This window comes from Oncorhynchus kisutch, linkage group LG2 (genome assembly GCF_002021735.2).
Source record: "Oncorhynchus kisutch isolate 150728-3 linkage group LG2, Okis_V2, whole genome shotgun sequence".
Classification (NCBI taxonomy): domain Eukaryota; kingdom Metazoa; phylum Chordata; class Actinopteri; order Salmoniformes; family Salmonidae; genus Oncorhynchus; species Oncorhynchus kisutch.
In genome coordinates this window covers 9,703,315-9,725,356 of record NC_034175.2, presented here as the reverse complement: position 1 = coordinate 9,725,356, position 22,042 = coordinate 9,703,315, and the positions used below count along the sequence as shown (strand labels likewise).

The following is a 22,042-nucleotide window of genomic DNA, read 5'->3' as shown; positions in this document are numbered from 1 at the left end:
TCAAAAAGAAACAAATCACAGTAAGGTACTTAATTTTTACCCAGAAATGATTTGATATTGAGATATGACTACATTAGACCTTTAAAGCTCATTATGGTCACTCAGGCATCCACAATGTGCAGTATTCTAGGCTAGTCTAATTAATATTTTTTTAAATATGTACAACCATGCTGTAATGACATTCCAAAATAATGGGTGTTGTGGTTGTTCATGTGAACAGTGTTGAATGCAGAAAACATACCACCAGTCATTTGGTTTACCTTATTGTGCAACAATATTTGCCACTAGATGTCTCCTGCGATTCCTGTTAGGGCAGGATAAATTAAATTGCAATAGTGGACTTCCAGATAGCTTTCAGAAAGCATTTGCATATGTCCTTGGAGAGTTGACACTTGACTGAGAAACTGTCAGTTCCATAGCCTGACACCCAATAAATTCTGGCAGAAAACCTGTCTGAGAAGTCATCCAGTGCAATGTGCACAACCAGATTGGCAAATTCAATATCAAACATGTTTGACTCCTGGTCCTAAGTACCAACATGGTATGCAGACTTTTGTTCTAGCATAGTATTAAAACTGTGGCATGGCTAAAGCATCAGCTATGAAAACTGAAGTTTAGGGAATAACATTTGTTTCAATATAAATTTTCACCAAACTGTGATGTTCAAATAATGCAAATGTGCATCAAATTAAGTCTAATCCTGTCAGTAATGTTACAAACACATTATCATACAATTGTCACTTTATAATGCATCATCTTCATGTTCTGCATCCTGTTGATTATCTTGAATGCAGATGACGACTTATTTGCCATTGTGTGAAAACATGTTCTTATAACACTGGCAAACAGGAAACATGAACAACAACAAGGCAAGACAGAGACATTTGTAAAGATTCTACAGAGGTATTATTTTTTTAGTTACAATAGCTTCTTTCTCACTTGACTCTTAAACTAGAAATCTTTAACACCAATATTACATGGTAACAGCCAGTATGGAAACATCTACGGCAATGCTCTGGGAAGACACAGAAACTCATACTGTCAAGTCAAAACAGTCTCAAAGTGGGACATTTTCATGAAGGAAAAAACAAATACTCGTACACACAGCCTACTACAGAGACTAAGTTGTGTTGTAGAGAGTGGTGGAGGGCTGGGGGTACTAGGGGTGTGACTGCATGTAAAAGGGGGGTGGGTCCCATTGCAGCTTTCTGGAGCCGGACAGTTACTCCTTAGAATGCATGTACAGCAACAGGTCAGCGACGCGGTGGCTGTAGCCGAACTCATTGTCATACCTAGGGAAACAGACAGAGATGGAGTTCATAGTATAGTTGAGAGCTGAGAAAAACCAAAAAGGGGTCCAGCGTTAACAGGGGAGGAACTATAGAATTATAATGCAGAATGATTGAATATTTACTCTAATTCTAAGGGAGGAACTTACCAGGAAATGAGTTTGACAAAGTTGTCGTTGAGGGAGATACCGGCACCAGCATCAAAGATGGAGGAGTGGGTGTCTCCAATGAAGTCAGAAGACACAACCTGGTGGGACAGGAAATATGAAAAGTGAGAAACCCACCAACAGAACAGCTGCAGTATACAGAGATCTATGTAATCTAGGAGCCCTGCTTTTAAACTACAACTTGCTAATAACACATCATATAATTGCCAGTTACACTGAGCTCTACTGCCACCTGTGCTCATCTTTCATGTTGACATACATATTTTGTAATTAACTTACAGAGTCCTCAGTGTACCCCAGGTATCCCTTCATGGGTCCTTCAGCTGCCTTCTTGACAGCTTCCTTGATCTCAGCGTAGCTGCCAGGCCGGGACAGGCGGCAGGTTAGGTCCACCACTGACACGTCAGCCACGGGCACACGGAAGGCCATGCCAGTCAGCTTGCTGACAGAGAGAAGGCTCACATCAGCACTTATATAAGCAGTCTTTTTCATCAAGCACACATCTGCATTCAGCATCTTTGATAGCAGGCACAATCACATAAATGTATGCAAACACACCCACCCCAGGAGGCTGTTGAGGGGAGGATGGCTCATAATAATGGCTGGAAACCATGTGTTTGATGTCATTCCAACCAGCCTCCTGTGAGACACACACACACACACACACACTCCATCTACTGACCCGTTGAGCTCAGGGATGACCTTGCCCACAGCCTTGGCAGCTCCGGTGGAGGCAGGAATGATGTTCTGGTGGGCACCACGGCCATCGCGCCATGCCTTGGCAGAGGGGCCGTCCACAGTCTTCTGGGTGGCGGTGTAGGCGTGGACTGTGGTCTGAGAGGAGGAGCAGAGAGAGAAAGATGAGCATGGGTTCCATAGCGTCAGTGGATATGTCAATATGGATCACAGGACAAAAAGACATTCAGATGCTCCCTGCATGCTGGTCATGAAGATGCATGGACAGAGTAATGGAAGAAAAACACTGACCATGAGGGCCTCCTCGATGCCGAAGTTGTCGTGGATGACCTTAGCCAGGGGGGCCAGGCAGTTAGTCGTGCAAGATGCATTACTGTGGATGACCAGAGAGAATTACAATAGGTCACCAACTCAAATCAATTATACTAGCGTTATTAAAGGTTGACTATTCTTGTGAGGGTTCGCCCTTTGATCATGCATGTATTGATCAGGAATAAAAGGGACTCACCTGACGATGGTCATGCTGGAGGGGTCGTACTTGTCCTCGTTGACTCCCATGACGAACATGGGGGCGTCGGGGGAGGGGGCAGACACAACCACCCGCTTGGCACCACCCTGGATGTGGGACTGTGAAAACAGAAAAGAAAACAAACTGAGAAAGTCTCAAATCTTGCATGCACATCATATTGAATTTTTGTGTCTAGATCTGACTGGTCCTAATACACTTGAGAACTGTTGAAAGTCTTTCGAGTTTCATAGGTTTATTTTGACAAAGTACATTAGGGTTACTTATTTGGCTGTTGCAAGAACTTGGTGAGCGCTATAGTTATCAGAGCTTGACGAGGACACACGAGTGTCAGTGTCTTCTGTGTACTGCTACTTACAGAGGCCTTGTCAATGCTGAGGAAGACTCCGGTGGACTCAACGACGTAATCGGCACCGGCGTTACCCCATGGGATCTCATGGGGCTTCATACTAATGGGGAGAGAGATATTAAGGAAAGCTTTGACCATGTACAGACTCAGTGAGCATAGCCTTGCTATTGAGAAAGGCTGCTGTAGGCAGACCTGGATCTCAAGAGAAGACAGACTAAGTGCACACTGCCCACAAAATAATGAAGTGGAAACTGAGCTGCACTTCCTAACCTTCTGCCAAATGTATGACCATAGACACATATTTCCCTCAGATTGCACAGACCCACAGAATTCGAAAACAAATCCAGTTTTGATAAACTCCCATATCTATTGGGTAATATACCACAGTAGAGGTCGACCGATTATGATTTTTCAATGCCGGCACCGATTATTGGAGGACCAAAAAAAGGCCGATACCGATTGATTAATCAGCCATTTTTTTTAACCATTTATTTGTAATAATGACAATTACAACAATACTGAATGAACACTTATTTTAACTTAATATAATACATCAATAAAATCAATTTAGCCTCAAATAAATAATGAAACATGTTCAATTTGGTTTAAATAATGCAAAAAACAGTGTTGGAGAACAAAATAAAAGTGAAATATGTGCCATGTAAGAAAGCTAACGTTTAAGTTCCTTGCTCAGAACATGAGAACATATGAAAGCTGGTGGTTCCTTTTAACATGAGTCTTCAATATTCCCAGGTAAGAAGTTTTAAGTTGTAGTTATTATATGACTATTTCTCTCTATACCATTTGTATTTCATTAACCTTTGACTATTGGATGTTCTTCTATTGCCAGTGTAACAGTATAGCTTCAATCACTCTCCTGGCTCCTACCTGGGCTCGAACCAGGAACACATCGACAACAGCCACCCTCGAAGCAGCGTTACCCATGCAGAGCAAGGGGAACAACCACTCCAAGTCTCAGAGCGAGTGACATTTGAAACACTATTAGCGCGCACCCCGCTGACTAGCTAGCCATTTCACATCGGTTACACCAGCCTCATCTCGGGAGTTGATAGGCTTGAAGTCATAAAACAGCGCAAAGCTTGAAGCACAGCAACGAGCTACTGGCAAAATGCATGAAAGTGCTGTTTGAATGAATGCTTACGAGCCAGCTGGTGCCTACCGTCGCTCAGTCAGACTGCTCTATCAAATCAGACTTAATTATAACACACAGAAATACGAGCCGTAGGTCATTAATATGGTTGAATCCGGAAACTATCATCTCGAAAGCAAGATGTTTAATATTTCAGTGAAATACAGAACCGTTCCGTATTTTATCTAATGGGTGGCATCCATAATTCTAAATATTCCTGTTACATTGCACAACCTTCAATGTTATGTCATAATTGCGAAAAATTCAGGCAAATTAGGCAGCCCAAACTGCTGCATATACACTGACTGCGTGCAATGAACGCAAGAAGTGACAATTTCACCTGGTTAATATTGCCTGTTAACCTGGATTTCTTTTAGCTAAATATGCAGGTTTAAAAATATATACTTCTGTGTACTGATTTTAATAAAGACATTGATGTTTAGGTACATTAGAGCAACGACAGTCCTTTTTCACAATTATATGCAACGCAGGGCACACTAGATAAACTAGTAATATCAACCATGTGTAGTTAACTAGTGATTATGATTGATTGATTGTTTTTTATAAAATAAGTTTAATGCTACCTATCAACTAACCTTGGCTTACTGCATTCGCGTAACAGGCAGTCTCCTTGTGGAGTGCAATGTAATCAGGTGGTTACAGCGTTGGACTAGTTAACTGTAAGGTTGTAAGATTGAATTCCCCGAGCTGACAAGGTAAAAATCTGTCGTTCTGCCCCTGAACGAGGCAGTTACCCCACCGTTCCCTGGCCGTCATTGAAAATAAGAATGTGTTCTTAACTGACTTGCCTAGTTAAATAAAGATTAAATAATAAAAGGTGAATTTATTTATATTTTTTTAAATATATTTTTTTAAATGGGCCAAATCGGTGTCCAAAAATACCCATTTCCGAATGTTATGAAAACTTGAAATCGGCCCTAATTAAACGGCCATTCAGATTAATCGGACGACCTCTATACCACAGTGTGCCATCACAGGAGCAAGATTTGTGACCTGTTGCCACAAGAAAAGGGCAACCAGTGAAGAACAAACACCATTGTAAATACAACCATATTTATGTTTAGTTATTTTCCCTTCTGAACATTGTTACAACACTGTACATAGACAATATCTATTCCGTTGGAACTTTTGGGGGTAACATTCAAAATGGGGGAATATTTCCTTTAAGCCTCAGTGTTATCGCTGTGAGCTGGGCCTTGCAGACAGGTGGCGCCAGCCCTCAAAGGCCGATAGCAACACTGAGGAGATAATGGCCAGCGGGATTACAGACCACTGAGGTAATACTCTATGAGCCAGGGAGAAAGGGGCACACACACACACTGAATCTCATATCAACCTAGCCCCATAGAATGGAACTTTACTCAGACGTACAGAAACGCTGTTCCAGTGGCCCTCGCACACATGCAAGCACACGTGATGATGTCATCACTCACCACTGGAATACGGAGATGGAGTGGTCGTCCACAATCAGCTTCCCATCCTCCATGCTCACCTCACCTTTGTAACGGCCGTGGGTGGAGTCATACTTGAACATGTAAACCTGTGGAGAAAGAGAATGTCAGAGAACATCAATGTTATCAGTTCATTACACATGGGGATATTGGTGCGTTTTTACAATAAATACTACCACATAAGCACACAGGTAGCTTGATCTGGCAGAGTGTCATATTGTATGAAGGCTGTTGGTTGAGGGACTGAAAGAGACTCACCATGTACTGCAGGTCGATGAAGGGATCGTTGATGGCAACGACTTTGATTCCCTTCTGCAGGCAGGCCCTGAGGACCAGGCGGCCAATACGGCCAAATCTGGACAGAGAGGGAAAGGCTGGATTCAGTACAGACACAGGGCGACATGGGATTGCTCCCCTAAATACGTTGTAAAATTCCCTCGTCCGGCCTCTGTGTATTGGGATAGCTGTGAAAAATTCCAGATGATGCTAAATGAAAATGTTTTGAGTTAGGATTTACACATCATGTGGTGAGTGAAGAAATGTGTGTGTACTTAGTTGTGTGACTGTGTTATACGTGCGCTGGCGTGCTTTCCTTGGGGTGCTGGTTTACAGTGTAATCCTCATTATCTGTTAACTGTGCTGTCCTCCTCTTCCCATCTAACACTACTGACTCCCCTCAACACCACACCTTCTGGCGCCGGTTGCACAAGTTGGTCGTAACTCTACGTCCAAGGTAAAACGTGCTCTACGCCAGACCTAAAAATGATACCTGTTACACCACCTGGGTGTAGCCATTCTATGAGCTATGACTGGGCGGAGATTCTACATCTAGTAGGGAGCAGGCATTTTCAAAAGAATGAGAGTCTCGTGTTCATATTTCCCAACCTCTGCAGGCTTTTTGAGTTGCCTATGAGTGAGTCAATTATACACTTGACTTATGCTACAGACCATGCTAAATGTGTCTGATCAGATATTAGCAAACGAATAGATGAGCTGCAACCTCCACTTATTTGCCCAACCAGAGATCAAATAAACAAATACTGTAAACAGAGATTCTGTGAAACAAAATCACATTGATTGAGCAGACAAGTCAAAGGCTTTTCATGGGGATATAGCCTTGGCCTCGACGCCAGTGAAGAGCAAAATAATCCCCCTGTTATACTAGGCCAGTGTAGGCTACATAACATGCTAGCAAAATGTTCTGATAACACTATTAGATGAGCAAACTAGACTAAAGATTGTCATCATGAACACTCACCTCAACTTGGCTAACATTTTCCCAGCCTAATTGTCACCAAATATCCAAATGGAGATACAGTGAAAACAAAAGTCTGATTATTCATCAAGACGAGTCCCCATGCTGGTCTCAGAGCAGTGAGATGGCACTGTCCCAATCATAACGGTGATGCAATTACAGTTGACCACACACAGCGTTACTTTAAAGTATTTACATTAGCCTACTTTATTCCAATATTTTCATCATTTAGTGATATTCATTCCCATGCATGCATAGTGGTGGGCTTTGCGAAGTGATGGGACGTGCCTCAAAGTTCAGAACTGTCATGATGATGGTAACAGCCTAGCAACCATCATTATGAAGCATCAAATCTCATGAACGGCCATTGCTTACACCGGACTAAGCTACGACTAAATTCTGATCCTAAAGTTGGACGAAGCTATGACCAAACTAGCATTTAAGGCCAACTTCTTTAACACCCAACTGGTGCAACTGGCCCCCGATGACAACCACAAGCTCTGTGGGGGCTGACAGATACCCATAGGAAAACGACCAATGTCTGTTCAGTGTTTGCTGCTCCCAAATGAGATCTACACCATAAAGCTTTCAGTGCGTTTTGCAATTGCTTTGCACCTTTATATTGCTTCAGAGCCTGTTATTATTACATAACTAGTCTTAACTGGGCCTGGATGTCTTCTGTTGGTGCATTTCCCATTTTTTGAATGGCAGTGTTTAACACATTCTTTGATCAATATGCAACAATTTGTATATTAGAGGTGAATATAATACCCACCCGTTGATTCCAACACAGAGGTCTGACATAGTTGCTGTTGATTGGGTTGTGGTGGTGAACCTGAAACAAGAAGATATTAGAAAACATTAGGAAGTGTATTGCAACAAGTGTCCCTCCCTGTAGAAACAGCAAAGTCTTGCAAATGTACAGCTTTCCACACCGTCTATTCCCACAGAGCACAGTGCCTAGAATCTGCAATCAATATTTTTTTCTAGAACAGCAGAGAAAGTAGTGCAAAAGTTTAATTTGTCCAGTTACATAACAGCAGTTAGCTAAGTCAAACACTTGTTCTACTATGTAGTGCATGACTAGGTGGCCTCGTGCTGGGAGGTGTAGGCTAGATTTGTGTCCCAAACTTGACTATGGAAGACTCCATTGTCTCCAGGCCTGTTTAACATGCCAGACAGAGAGCAGAGAGTTGAGGAACTGAAGCAACAGGCCCAGACTTCCTATTCAGAGGACTTCCTTTCTGTAGACTCCAGGGGAAACCAGCCCAGTATGAAACAAACACTGGATTCTGGGCTCCTCCCTTGTAGCCGGTCTGAATCCACAGGCGATATCAATCAGTAGCTCTCCTCCGCAATGTTAGCTCACTGTATTACCAGCCTGAAGGCCTGTGGTGCCAGGCCAGTCTCATTACTTTCCAGAGGCTGCGGTGTGTAAGGAACGATAAAACACAGCCTTCCACTTTAACCTTCTGGTTTAATAGGAGACTAGGCTATTTGTCTACTTTGACTTCTCCAATGGTCCCATATCGGAGGATTGGACACAGACATGCTTTTCTGTTCTCAGCTCAACTTGCATGGAAACGTATAAATATGAGCCTTGGGTTGTGCCTAGTATTCAGTGACAGTCTGTATTATGATCATATGCACATGCCTTTATGGGCAAGCTGCTGCATGTGTGGTATTTCTGACAGAGTGAGTGGCTGTGCTGTACAGGAGCATGTTGAGGTTTCTAAAGACACTGAGATAGGCTATTGGTTATGTAAGAGAGACAGACATGTCTACTAAACAAAAAGAGGGAGGGTTGGAAGATATGTAACCTCAGCCTTATAAGGACTGGAGAGGGAGAGGAGTCAAACAGATATTTTTGTGGAGGAAGGGAGAAGATGACCATTAGCCAGAGACACAGGAAGCAGAACAAGATAGTGAACAAGTGTGAACAAGATAGATATGAGACACTTCCTGTAACAAAGCAAGTGGTTACAGATGAGACTATAAACTATAAAGCCTTATTTTCTAACTGTCTTTACATACTGTTTGAGCAAGCCAAAGATTAAATGTTCAACCAAATTATGTAGCCTAGCAAAAAAAAGTGTTGGTTAGCAATGCTGAAGGTAATAGGAGGTCGGGAGAGGTTTGAACACTTGAGGCAATACTTGCAAAATACAGTTGGTCAATAACATCAATGTCAGGTACGTGATGGAGGATGGACCGCATAACAGTAAGTTACTACCCTTGGCTAACAAAGTGATGCAACAATCAGGAAGTTCCTGCTTCATCATTTTGCATCGATGAAAACGTTTGTTGGAAATTGATGTGGCAAACTCTTGTGAATATCAATGTAGGAACATTGCTGTTTAAACAAGTCATAGCCCTGGGCTATAGATCTATCAATGCATCATATTTACCATGATCTGTATTGCTCTATAAGTGACATTTAAACCAAATGACAGCCCCATTAATCAATTTCAACTTAAAAAACTAACTTTTTTTTTTCCATCAAAAGGAGACTATTGATTTGTCCTAGTCTGCCATGACATAGGGATTTTGGCTGCACATGGAGGTCCAATCTAACAGGACTAATAACATTTAGGTATATAAAAAAAAAATCCATGACCATGTCCAGTTCAAAGGAAAGGTAAATGTGGTTAGTTTCTTCTCTCAAGTTAGGATAAATCATTAGGCCATAGCCTAGCCTCGCTGTAACCTTTTATATTTATTTGATTTATTTCACCTTTATTTAACCAAGTAGGCCAGTTGAGAACAAGTTCTCATTTACAACTGAGACCTGGCCAAGACAAAGCAGTGCAACACAAACACATGGGATAAACAAACGCAGTCAATAACACACTAGAAAATTCTATATACAGTGTGTAAATGTAGTAAGATTAGAGAGGGAAGGCAATAAATAGGCCATAGTGGCAAAATAATTACAATATAGCATTAACACTGGAGTGATCGATGAGCAGAAGATGAATGTGTAAGTAGAGATACTGGGGTGCAAAGGAGGAAAAAAAGAAATAACAATATGGGGATGAGGTAGTTGAGCTGTGTACAGGTGCAATGATCGGTAAGCTGCTCTGACAGCTGATGCTTAAAGTTAGTGAGGGAGATATAAGACTCCAGCTTCAGTGATTTTTGCAATTCGTTCCAGTCAGTGGCAGCAGAGAACTGTAAAGGAAAGGCGGCCAAAGGAGGAGTTGGCTTTGGGGATGACCAGTGAAATATACCAGCTGGAGTCCGTGCTACGGGTGGGTGCTGCTATGGTGACTAGTGAGCTGAGATAAGGTGGGGCTTTACCTAGCAAAGACTTAGATGACCTGGAGCCAGTGGGTTTGGCGATGAAAATGAAGCGAGGGGCAGCCAACGAGAGCATATAGGTCATAGTGTTGGGCAGTATATGGGGCTTTGGTGACAAAACGGATGGCACTGTGAAACATTACATCCAATTTGCTGAGTAGAGTGTTGGAGGCTATTTTGTAAATGACGTCACTGAAGTCAAGGATCAGAAGGATAGTCAGTTTTACGAGGGTATGTTTGGTAGCATGAGTGAAGGATGCTTTGTTGCGAAACAGAAAGCCGGTTCTAGATTTAATTTTGGATTGGAGATGCTTACTGTGAGTCTGGAAGGAGAGTTTACAGTCTAACCAGACACCTAGGTATTTGTAGTTGTCCACATATTCTAAGTCAGAGCCGTCCAGAGTAGTGATGCTAGACGGGCAGGTGCAGGCAGCAATCGGTTGAAGAGCATGCATTTAGTTTTACTTGCATTTAAGAGCAGTTGTGGAGGCCACGGAAGGAGAGTTGTATGGCATTGAAGCTCGTCTGGAGGTTTGTTAACACAGTGTCCAAAGAAGGACAGATAGGCTATATTAGAGACATGGCTAGAAGGGATTCAGCTTTTGTCAAATTATCAAAAGTAGATTTATTTTACAACTCTAATCATTCCCCTAACCTTAACTAGGTTATCCTAATCAGTTATCGAAAAGTCAAATCTGATGTTCATTTGACAAAAGCTGGATCCCTTCTAGCCATGACCCTATATGAAGGGAGTCCCAGTTATCCTCCATTAGCTTTTCCACTCTGAGCTGAGGGTCACCGAAATGGAAGCACAGAAACAATCCATACACGGGACAGAACTAGTACTGAACTCTCAGAGCATTAGGCTAGACTAGTGTGGACAAAGCCCTTGGGGCTAAAACACCTCAAACCAATCGAAGCAACACTTTAGACAATCAACTCAAAATAGCTATAAATAGGCTTAGGTTTTTCCAACGGATTGTCCAGTTGTCTAATGTCTAGCACCCGTTTCAACTGTCTGGGTGTAGGCTATAACGTGAGGGTTATGCAAAAGCAACATATGAACAAGGCAGTTAACCCACTGCTCCTAGGCCATCATTGAAAATAAGAATGTTCTTAACTGACTTGCCTAGTTAAATAAAAAGGTCAACAAAAAAAAATCCTCAATAGATTATTTATTTACCTGGTTAACTAAGTGTAGTAAGCTATGCAACACTACATAGGCTACATATTTAATTGGACTAGTGTCAGAAGGTCAAGTACCTTACTGAATATGCTTAGAATCTGTAGTATCCTCCTATGAGCAATAAGTCCAAAAACTCCTTAAGACTCCTCTCCACAGCTTGTAGGCCTCTATGTAAGACTGCTGTGCAGCAGCAAGGTAGGACTTAGCGCTGTCTTTGAAAGGACACACAGGATTGCCCTTGCATCTGGTTGATGTAACATTAGACAACTTGATAATCTGTGCCTGTGTGAGTTTGTGTGCCTGTATGCCTGTGTGTGGCTCCCACTGCACCGCAATTTACCCAGATGGCTTATCCTAATCTGCCTGTTCATCCAGCCTGTGGTCTTTTTAAAGAGCCCCAGAATGCACTGCGTATGCTGACTGGATTGACTGGCCAATAATGAGCCAAGCTCACAGTGAATCCTCCTCACCTAATGCGGTCACACTGACTACAAATTAATGGCATCTGTGCCGCAACTCCATACACTGCACCAGTGGGGAATTGAAAGTACTAGTCTGGAGCTTGATATAGTCAGTAACATTGAACGTTTGGATAAGTACATTCAAAAAAAACATGTCATCAAGTTAAGGCTGTCAGGCCATCTTCAATTCTCCTTGCCACACAGGCATCATACAGGCAAGCAGGCTGAGAGGCAGTCAGAGAAGGCTCCGTGTTAGTATGGCGTTCTCACAATCCTCCCTCCTTTAAATTCTGCTCACACCTTCCCTCTCTCCCCCTTCAGCTGCAGTCTGGCCCAATCCACATATCAAGTCCACTGCACTAGTTCTATCACCTCCATTTTGTTTCTTGAGAAAAACAGAGTAGACTAGCCTCACACCTGTCTTGTCAAGGCTGCTGTGGTCTACAAAATAAAATGTTGGTGGGTTCTTTTATGGTGTCAGTGTGTACTATTGTCTGAAGTACTACCACCCCTCTTTTGGTATCAAGAGTACGCAAGTGGGCTGACAAATACAGTCCTTTGTTGAGGGGACCAATCAATACTGGACTTGTGTCCTGGATGCCTCAAGATGTCAAACGACTCAATTAAGAGCGGAACTGTGGGGGAATTCAACAGGCGCAGGCTGGTGGCAACATGGTGGCGACTCTTAGCACAGACAAATGGCCACTGTGTTTATAAAAGGCCTATAGGATCCACCTCTGCTTCTGACTCAGCCAATTATCTGCCTGTTCTACTGAAAACTGACACAACGTCAGGTGAAAATTAAAGTTCCAAACACCGAAAAGAGTAGGCCCATGTTTTTCTGATTGTGTCATTCAAGCAAAAGATTGAGCATGAGCCATGGTATTTTTAGGGCTGGCACAAATTGTATAACGTTGAACCGATGGTTATTGATGAAGACCGTCATGAAAATAAAATATACACTACCAGTCAAAAGTTACACACCTACTCATTCAATGGTTTTTCTACATTGTAGAATAGTGAAGACATCAAAACTATGATAAAAACATATGGAATCATGTAGTAACCAAAAAAGTATTAAAACAAAATTACAGCTTTGCATTCTCTTGGCATTCTCTCAACCACCTTCATGAGGTAGTCACCTGGAATGCTTTTCCAGTCTTGAAGGAGTTCCTACATATGCTGAGCACTAGTTGGCTGCTTTTCCATCACGCTGCAGTCCAACTCATGCCAAACCATCTCAATTGGGTTGAGGTCGGGTGATTGTGGAGGCCAGATCTGATGCAGCACTCCATCACCCTCCTTGGTCAAATAGCCCTTACACAGCCTGGAGGTGTTGGATCATTGTCCTGTTGATAAACAAATGATACTCCCGCTAAGCGCAAACCAGATGGGATGGCGTGTCGCTGCAGAATGCTGTGGTAGCCATGCTGGTTAATTGTCTCTTGAATTCTAAATAAATCACTGACTGCGTCACCAGCAAAGCACCCCCACACGTCCTCCATGCTTCACGGCGGGAGCCACACATGCTGTCACGCCCTGACCTTAGAGCCTTTTTATGTCTCTATTTGGTTTGGTCAGGGTGTGATTTGGGTGGGCATTCTATGTTCTGTTTTGGCCAGGTATGGTTCTCAATCAGGGACAGCTGTCTAACGTTGTCTCTGATTGGGGATCAGACTTAGGCAGCCTTTTTCCCCTTCGGTCATTGTGGGAAGTTGTCTTTGTTAGGGGTACTATAGCCCTTGTAAGATTCACGGTCGTTTTTGTTATTTCTTGTTTTTGTTGGTGACATTTTACTAAATAAAAGAAAATGTACGCTCACCACGCTGCACCTTGGTCTTGCTTTAACGACGGCGTGACACATGCAGAGATCAACTCACCTACTCTCTGTCTCAAAGACATGGGTGTTTGGAACCAACATTTTCAATTTTGGACTGGTGGACAGATTTCCACCGGTCTAATGTCCATTGGTTGTGTTTCTTGCAAGTCTCTCCTTATTGATGTCCTTTAGTAGTGGTTTCTTTGCAGCAATTTGACCATGAAGGCTTGATTCACGCAGTCTCCTCTGAACAGTTGATGTTGAGATGTCTCTTACTTGAACTCCGTGAAGCATTTATTGGGTCTGCAATCTAAGGTGCAGTTAAATCTAATGAACTTACCTTCTACAGCAGAGGTAACTCTGGGTCTTCCATTCCATTGGCGGTCCACATGAGAGACAGTTTCATGTCTTAAAGTAATTTCTCTTTGCTTATTTGAGAAGTTGTCATAATATGGACATGGTCTTTTACCAAATAGGGCCATCTTCTCTATACCACCTCTACCCTGTCACTACACAACTAATTGGCTCAAACTCATTAAGAAAGAAACTCCACAAGTTTTTTTTTTTTTTTAAGGACTTGCAATTGGCTCAGAACAGGGCATTACAGTTGGCCCTTGGGTGTACACAGCTAATATTAATAATATGCATGTCAATCTTTCCTGGCTGAAAGTGGAGGAGATTGAATTCATCATTACTTTTATTTATGAGAGGTATTGATTAGAGGTCGACCAATTAAAATCGGAATGGCCGATTAACTAGGGCCGATTTCAAGTTTTCATATCAAATCGGAAATGTGTATTTCTGGACACCGATTTTGACGATTTTTTTTGTTATATATTTAACACCTTTATTTAATCTTTAACTAGGCAAGTCAGTTAAGAACACATTCAATGACGGCCTAGGAATGATGGGTTAACTGCCTATTTCAGGGGCAGAATGATAGCTTCACTTTGTCAGCTCGGGGGACCCAATCTTGCAACCTTACAGTTAACTAGTCCAATGCAATAACGACCTGGCTCTCTCGTTGCACTCCACAAGGAGACTGCCTGTTACACGAATGCAGTAAGCCAAGGTAAGTTGCTAGCTAGCATTAAACTTATCTTATAAAAACAATCATAATCACTAGTTAACTACACATGGTTGATGATATCACTAGATATTATCTAGCGTGTCCGGCATTGCATATAATCTGAGTATCTGACTGAGCAGTGGTAGGCAGAAGCAGGCGCGTAAACATTCATTCAAACAGCACTTTCGTGCGTTTTGCCAGCAGCACTTCGTTGTGCGTCAAGCATTGCGCTGTTTATGACTTCAAGCCTATCAACTCCCGAGATGAGGCTGGTGTAACCGAAGTGAAATGGCTGGCTAGTTAGCGTTTCAAACGTCACTCGCTCTGAGCCTTGGAGTGGTTGTTCCCCTTGCTCTGCATGGGTAACGCTGCTTCGAGGATGGCTGTTGTCGGTGTTCCTGGTTCGTGCCCAGGGAGGAGCGAGGAGAGGGACGGAAGCTATACTGTTACACTGGCAATACTAAAGTGCCTATAAGAACATCCAATAGTCAAAGGTTAATGAAATACAAATGGTATAGAGAGAAATAGTCCTATAATAACTACAACCTTAAACTTCTTACCTGAGAATATTGAAGACTCATGTTAAAAAGGAACCAACAACTTTCATATGTTCTCATGTTCTGAGCAAGGAACTTAAACATTAGCTTTCTTACATGGCACATATTTCACTTTTATTTTGTTCTCCAACACTGTTTTTTGCATTATTTAAACCAAATTGAACAGGTTTCATTATTTATTTGAGGCTAAATTGATTTTGATGTATTAAGTTAAGTGTTCATTCAGTAGTGTTGTAATTGTCATTACAAATAAATAAAATGTTGAGAAAAAAAAACTAAAAAACATTTTAAAAAATTAAAATCGGTATCAGCGTTGAAAATTCATTAAAAAAAAAAACCTCTAGTATTGATATGTTGAATGCACTGAGCTGTCTGTTTAAACTACTGGCACACAGCTCGGACACCCATGCATACCCTATGAGACATGCCACAAGAGGTCTCTTCACAGTCCCCAAGTCCAGAACAGACTATGGGAGGAACAGAGTACTACATAGAACCATGACTACATGGTACTCTATTCCACATCAAGTAACTGATGCAAGCAGTACAATTAGATTTTTTTTAAAAACCAGATTAAACACCTTTTGGAACAGTGGGGACTGTGAAGCAACACAAACACACGTACTATACATACACATGGATTTAGTACTGAGATTTGTGGTAGTGATGGAGTAGGGGCCTGAGGGCACACAGTGTATTGTAAAATCTGAATATATTGTAATGTTTTTAAAAGTATAAAAAGCCTTCATTTTGCTTTTCCACAGGAAGAGTAGCTGCTGCTTTGGCAGCAGCTAATGGGGGATCCATAATAAATACAAATACAAACAAGGCACACATGTTAATTGAAATGCATTCCAGGTGACTACCTCATGAAGATGGTTGAGAGAATGGCAAGAGTGTGCAAAGCTGTCAAGGGTGGCTACTTTGAAGAATTTCAAATACACTGCTCAAAAAAAATTAAGGGAACACTAAAATAACACATCCTAGATCTAAATGAATGAAATATTCTTATTAAATACTTTTTTCTTTACATAGTTGAATGTGCTGACAACAAAATCACACAAAAATGATCAACGGAAATCAAATGTATCAACCCATGGAGGTCTGGATTTGGAGTCACTCAAAATTAAAGTGGAAAACCACACTACAGGCTGATCCAACTTTGATGTAATGTCCTTAAAACAAAGCAAAATGAGGCTCAGTAGTGTGTATGGCCTCCACGTGCCTGTATGACCTCCCTACAACGCCTGGGCATGCTCCTGATGAGGTGGCGGATGGTCTCCTGAGGGATCTCCTCCCAGACCTGGACTAAAGCATCCGCAAACTCCTGGACAGTCTGTGGTGCAACGTGGTGTTGGTGGATGGAGCGAGACATGATGTCCCAGATGTGCTCAATTGGATTCAGGTCTTGGGAACGGACGGGCCAGTCCATAGCATCAATGCCTTCCTCTTGCAGGAACTGCTGACACACTCCAGCCACATGAGGTCTAGCATTGTCTTGCATTAGGAGGAACCCAGGGCCAACCGCACTAGCATATGGTATCACAAGGGGTCTGAGGATCTCATCTCGGTACCTAATGGCAGTCAGTCTACCTCACATGGAGGACTGTGCGCCCCCCCCAACGAAATGCCACCCCACACCATGACTGACCCGTCACCAGTGGCGAATTTGCCAATCTTGGTGTTCTCTGGCAAATGCCAAACGTCCTGCACGGTGTTGGGCTGTAAGCACAACCCCCACCTGTGGATGTCGGGCCCTCATACCACCCTCATGGAGTCAGTTTCTGACCGTTTGTGCAGACACATGCACATGTGGCCTGCTGGAGGTCCTTTTGCAGGGCTCTGGCAGTGCTCCTCCTGCTCCCCCTTGCACAAAGGCAGAGGTAGCGGTCCTGCTGCTGGGTTGTTGCCCTCCTACAGCCTTCTCCACGTCTCCTGATGTACTGGCCTGTCTCCTGGACACTATGCCGACAGACACAGCAAACCTTCTTGCCACAGCTCGCATTGATGTGCTGTCCTGGATGAGCTGCACTCCCTGAGCCACTTGTGTGAGTTGTAGACTCAGTCTCATGCTACCACTAGAGGTAAAGCACTGCCAGAATTCAAAAGTGACCAAAACATCAGCCAGGAACCAACTCCTTTATTGGGGGTGTCTTGCTAATTGCCTATAATTTCCACCTGTTGTCTATTCCATTTGCACAACAGCATGTGAAATTTATTGTCAATCAGTGTTGCTTCCTAAGTGGACAGTTTGATTTCACAGAAGTGTGATTGACTTGGAGTTACATTGTGTTGTTTAAGTGTTGCCTTTATTTTTTTTGAGCAGTGTATAAAATATATTTTGATTTGTTCAACACGTTGTTGGTTACTACATGATTCCATATGTGTTGTTGCATAGTGTTGATGTCTTCACTGTTAGTCAACAATGTAGAAAATAGTTTTTAAAAAATTAAGAAAACCGTTGAATGAGTAGGTGTGTCCAAACGTTTGACTGGTACTGTATATTTACATGTTTGGAAAGAACAGCTGACTGAAAACAGGAGAGCTGGGCATTCATGCGGTTGACTCTGTCTGCTGTAACATGGACTCTACAACTTAATTCAACTTTGTTGCTCCTTTCTGAAACAAGCAAGATGCTGTAGCAAACTAATCTTTGGTTGCCTAGGTGATTTCCCCCCTCCCATCAGCAGAACATACCAGTCAGGAGAGGAGGATAAAATGTGCATCATATCTATTCTGGTGACAGCGGTCATTTGGTTGACCAATAACCGCCATCCAAAATGTATTGACCTGACCGTCATATCACTAGGCATATGGACCACCACAGCAATAATATTTCATAGCAAGGTATTAAAAATGCCTGGGGTAACAAATCTCAATAATGACTACTTTGTTTCAAACATCCACCATGGTAGTTGTCTGTCACAAGTCTGTCTAGCCAATCAGTCAAGTGCTATGGGGCTACTCCTCTGTTGGGGTGCAGCCGTCCACCCCTCCACAGCTACAGCACCAACCCAATTACTGGAGAGAAACAGGGTGCCTGTCGTAAGTGGGTCATTCACCCCAGGGGCATACAGACAATGGGACAATGGGACAAAAATAAAGTGGGTGCAGTGTGGGAGCGTCTCAATATGGAAGCGTTTATGAACGAGTTGGCCTTTTACTACGGTATTCACAAAAATGCTGGCATCAAGAAACAAAGCAAAAAACAGTGTGTGGCTGGGTTGAGGGATGAGGCAGATGGAGACCATTCCTGTTAGCAGAGGTGAGCCTGGGAGCCATTTTGAGCAAGTGCTGTGTCATACCACCACGTCCATTTACTGTGCTGCACAGGAAGAATGACACAAATCAGGCAAATATGATGCAAGAGGCAGGCTGAGTAATAGTAGGTAATAATATATAGATATTTACAATGTAATAACAAATATACTATAAACCAGTGTTGTCATTTGCAGAGAGAGCACACAGTAACCTCCGTTGACCTCTACAAGCTGTCTTAACCTCAGCAGAGAGAGCATGAAAACGTGCTTCCTCACACACACCCTCTCACTGGCATTTTCTACATTCCCAGGCATGTCTTGTACTGACTGTAGCTCAGTAGTTTTCCACTGTTGAGACCTGAGCCATGAGGGGCAGGCCCTGATACTAGAGACCGCTCAATATTCGCCATTCAACCTGCTCACTGACTGCCACGCCCCTTTGGAAAATAAACTACATTAAGTCTCACACAACTACACCTAGAACAGTATTTTCAGTAAATCAATGCATCAAACCTTCTGTATTTATGAAACATCAAACATGATTACCTAAAAGAAATCCACTTATGGTCAAAAGAATGTTTTTCAAGATCATTCTGATTTGTTTGGAAATAATCTGATCTTATTGCCTGCAGCTAAACTATAGTATGTGGGCTAATCTCAAATACATACAATTAACCTCTGTATAGCCTACTGGTTCTCATCTGAGAATGTTATCAGTCTAATATGGTTGGACAGCTCTCGTCAGAGAGAGCAGTATGATATCCAGTCCTCCTCTACAAGACTCAGGACCAGCCAGCCTCAGCACCTTGCCTATTTACTGTCACATGACTGCCCTCACTGCAGACAGCCAGTCAACTCACGCCACTAAATATCACTCCATCAAGGCCTAGTAATAGACGAACGTAGTCAGCTTTGTCTGGACAAAACCAGAAACCTGCTAAACGCATAATAAGCCAGTCACCTGTCCTGTGCTGACAAAAGAACATCAAGTTGTCACCCTGTTGTGTCATGTCAGACTAAATCGTCAAGGCGACAATACATTTAAGTACTTTTGTGTTCTGTTAGAGCTGTGAAACCTAACAGAGAAGGGAAAGGCCGCTGCAGAACAGAACAGCCATGAATAAATTAACTGTTGTATCAAACTGCAGTGAATCGATGGAGGGGCCACCTCCTGCACCCTGCCAGCATGTGATCTGTTTGACTGCCTGAACTGTGCAGGTGGGGGAGAGAAACACACAACGACATCTATGTGATCATTTACCGATGCCATCTTTGGGGCAGCGATAGCTATCGCTAACCCCAGCGTCAAGAGAGGACTCTGTCAGCACAAATCAAAAGCAAAAGTCAAGCCAGGTGTGGTTGACCATTAACCCAGGCAGTTATACAGCTAGTGATGGTCTGCATGTTGCATCAGAAGTGCTTACCAAGTTCTCACCGCTATACAAGCCAGATCTGCACAAAAATAGGCCTACACAAGGCAGGTCAAGAACAATGTGTTCACAGATAAAACTGATTCAACAGCCATACACTACCAATACAGGTATAAAGAACACATGGATAAGATTCTTCACACACGGGTATTGTAAATAATGGTGGGGGAAATATCTCCATGGTAACCTCAAGGTGATGGTAAGTGCATACCAAAAAAAGGAAAGCGCATTGAGCAGGTCAGAGAGAGGGAGTAGAGTTTGAGGGAACCACCTCTTTTTACCCAGGAAGAGACTGGCCGTGTTCAACATAGCAGACGACTTTAAAGGAAAGTCGAGACTGGCTGATTAACTTGCATCATACATAACTTTTCAATAGTATTTGTAAAGCAGTCAGTCTCAATTTTCCCATGATACATCAGTTTTGATTAACTCGAACACGGCCATTGAGTCAGAGTCTCTTAGCTGCAGGCAGGAAAATAGGATTAGGCCTTATTTGTAGTCACACGACCTAACCAGTACATCAGCTTGTTTACATTAGGCCTATGCAATCAATGTCATTAGCAGTTATTCTTCCAGAATGATAATTGACACAGTGCGCAGATCAGCAGGCCAAACTAGATAAGAGCAGTTTACTGATGAAGATGTGCATTACATATTTTAACTTTGAAATCACTTCATTTTGAAATATAATTATTTCAACAATTCTAACATGGCATTTTTCTGTCCTTTTAGATGAGGAATAATTTTATATCTAGAATATGTTAAGTGTTTTATGAGCGAGGCAACTAATGCAGCAGGGAATCAGTCACTCTTTATGGCATCTCCTGGAAAATAGGCCGGGTCTGTCAAATGACCTTACAGTATGATATGACCTTCACCATCACACTGATGAAAAAGGCCCATTCCATCATCTGGAGATGGCTGCCTCTCCATCCTCCTTAGTGACACTGAGCCGAAACCTGTTGTAACTGTCATTGCAAACGGTTGACATCTTGATTAAAGTATGTATATTTTAGCAACTAATACAATTTGCAACAATTCGGACAGAGTAACCTAATCGGTAGGCACATTGATGCGACACACCACGCCACACCACGCCATTTCTTCCACCTTCAGAGAGAGAGAACATCACTGGAACAACACAATTAATGTTCAATCATTCATCTCATCCCCAAAATTAAAACGTTGAATGTATCAATTACAATTCAACATCCAAAAGTAGTCTCGGCTTAATTTTGCAACATTTATTTTGTTTAGATGTTCATCATTTCGACGGTAACGTTCTAGAATGCTATGACGCAATCAAAAGAACTCATGAGTATGTGGTGAGACGCACGTAGCTCTAGCTAGAGCAACATTTCTGAGATTTCCTGTACAGTCATCTATGCCAGAACTCTTGATTTACACCGACCAATTGATACAACTATTTAGGTTCATGAAGACATAATCTAAATGTTGCATGAAGCCACAATATTCGTTGACAACAGTCTTCCGCAAAATGCATCATCGTTCAAGCTACTGTGTCACGTAACCTCGGCACATTTTGCCTTCTAATGAATGAATAATGCATTATCTTGTTGTTCTCACTAAATGCTCAACTCGTGTCTTAATAAACAAGATTTGTACGTGCTGCATTAGTTAGCAAACTACACTTCATATTTTCAGAAATTGTACTGAAATGCGAATTATTACAAGGCCATGGGCGCATCTTTTCCCCGCCTCCATCATTTATTTCCTGGCTTTGTAATGTTAAAGAGAAAGGAGAGGCTCAAAAGTAGCTACTGCTACACCATTACAACGGCATTCAAAAAACACAAAGACACATATTAAGCAATAAGTATTACAATTATTGTTGTATAATAACCCCTTTTTGTCGTTCATGCCTACCTTGAGGGGAGATGCTGCAGTGTCTGTGCAAACCGAGAGTACAATTTCCGAATTTATAGCAGACACGTGACACGAGCATTGGTCTAATCGCCCTGGAAACATGACGTCACGTGATCTTTTGCTGGGGCACGGCTGCTATGGAAACCATAGAGAGGGTGGGGATGTTGCC

The 22,042-nt window shown here is 42.4% G+C and overlaps 1 protein-coding gene across 1 annotated transcript; it reads right to left on the bottom strand.

The window, feature by feature from the left end:
* Nucleotides 1–723: 723 nt before the first annotated feature.
* Nucleotides 724–21,962, bottom strand: gapdhs (glyceraldehyde-3-phosphate dehydrogenase, spermatogenic). Its single transcript, XM_020505203.2, has 11 exons — nucleotides 21,874–21,962; nucleotides 7,680–7,739; nucleotides 5,908–6,004; nucleotides 5,632–5,738; nucleotides 3,037–3,127; nucleotides 2,661–2,779; nucleotides 2,444–2,525; nucleotides 2,139–2,290; nucleotides 1,736–1,898; nucleotides 1,439–1,536; nucleotides 724–1,292 (listed from the first exon to the last, which is right to left on the bottom strand). The coding sequence occupies exons 2-11, from the start codon at nucleotides 7,706–7,708 to the stop codon at nucleotides 1,223–1,225; spliced, it is 1,008 nt and encodes a 335-aa protein (XP_020360792.1). The 5' UTR covers nucleotides 7,709–7,739; nucleotides 21,874–21,962; the 3' UTR covers nucleotides 724–1,222.
* Nucleotides 21,963–22,042: the final 80 nt, after the last annotated feature.

Bases quoted from the DNA above. Each gene is read 5' to 3' on its own strand.
- gapdhs (XM_020505203.2), bottom strand. From the start codon at position 7,708: ATGTCAGACCTCTGTGTTGGAATCAACGG. The intron at 3,128-5,631 runs GTGAGTGATGAC...TCTCCCCATTAG, and splicing joins TCCATCTCCGTATTCCAGTG to TATGAAGCCCCATGAGATCC. The intron at 2,780-3,036 runs GTAAGTAGCAGT...CTGTTTTCACAG, and splicing joins TCAGCATTGACAAGGCCTCT to TCCCACATCCAGGGTGGTGC.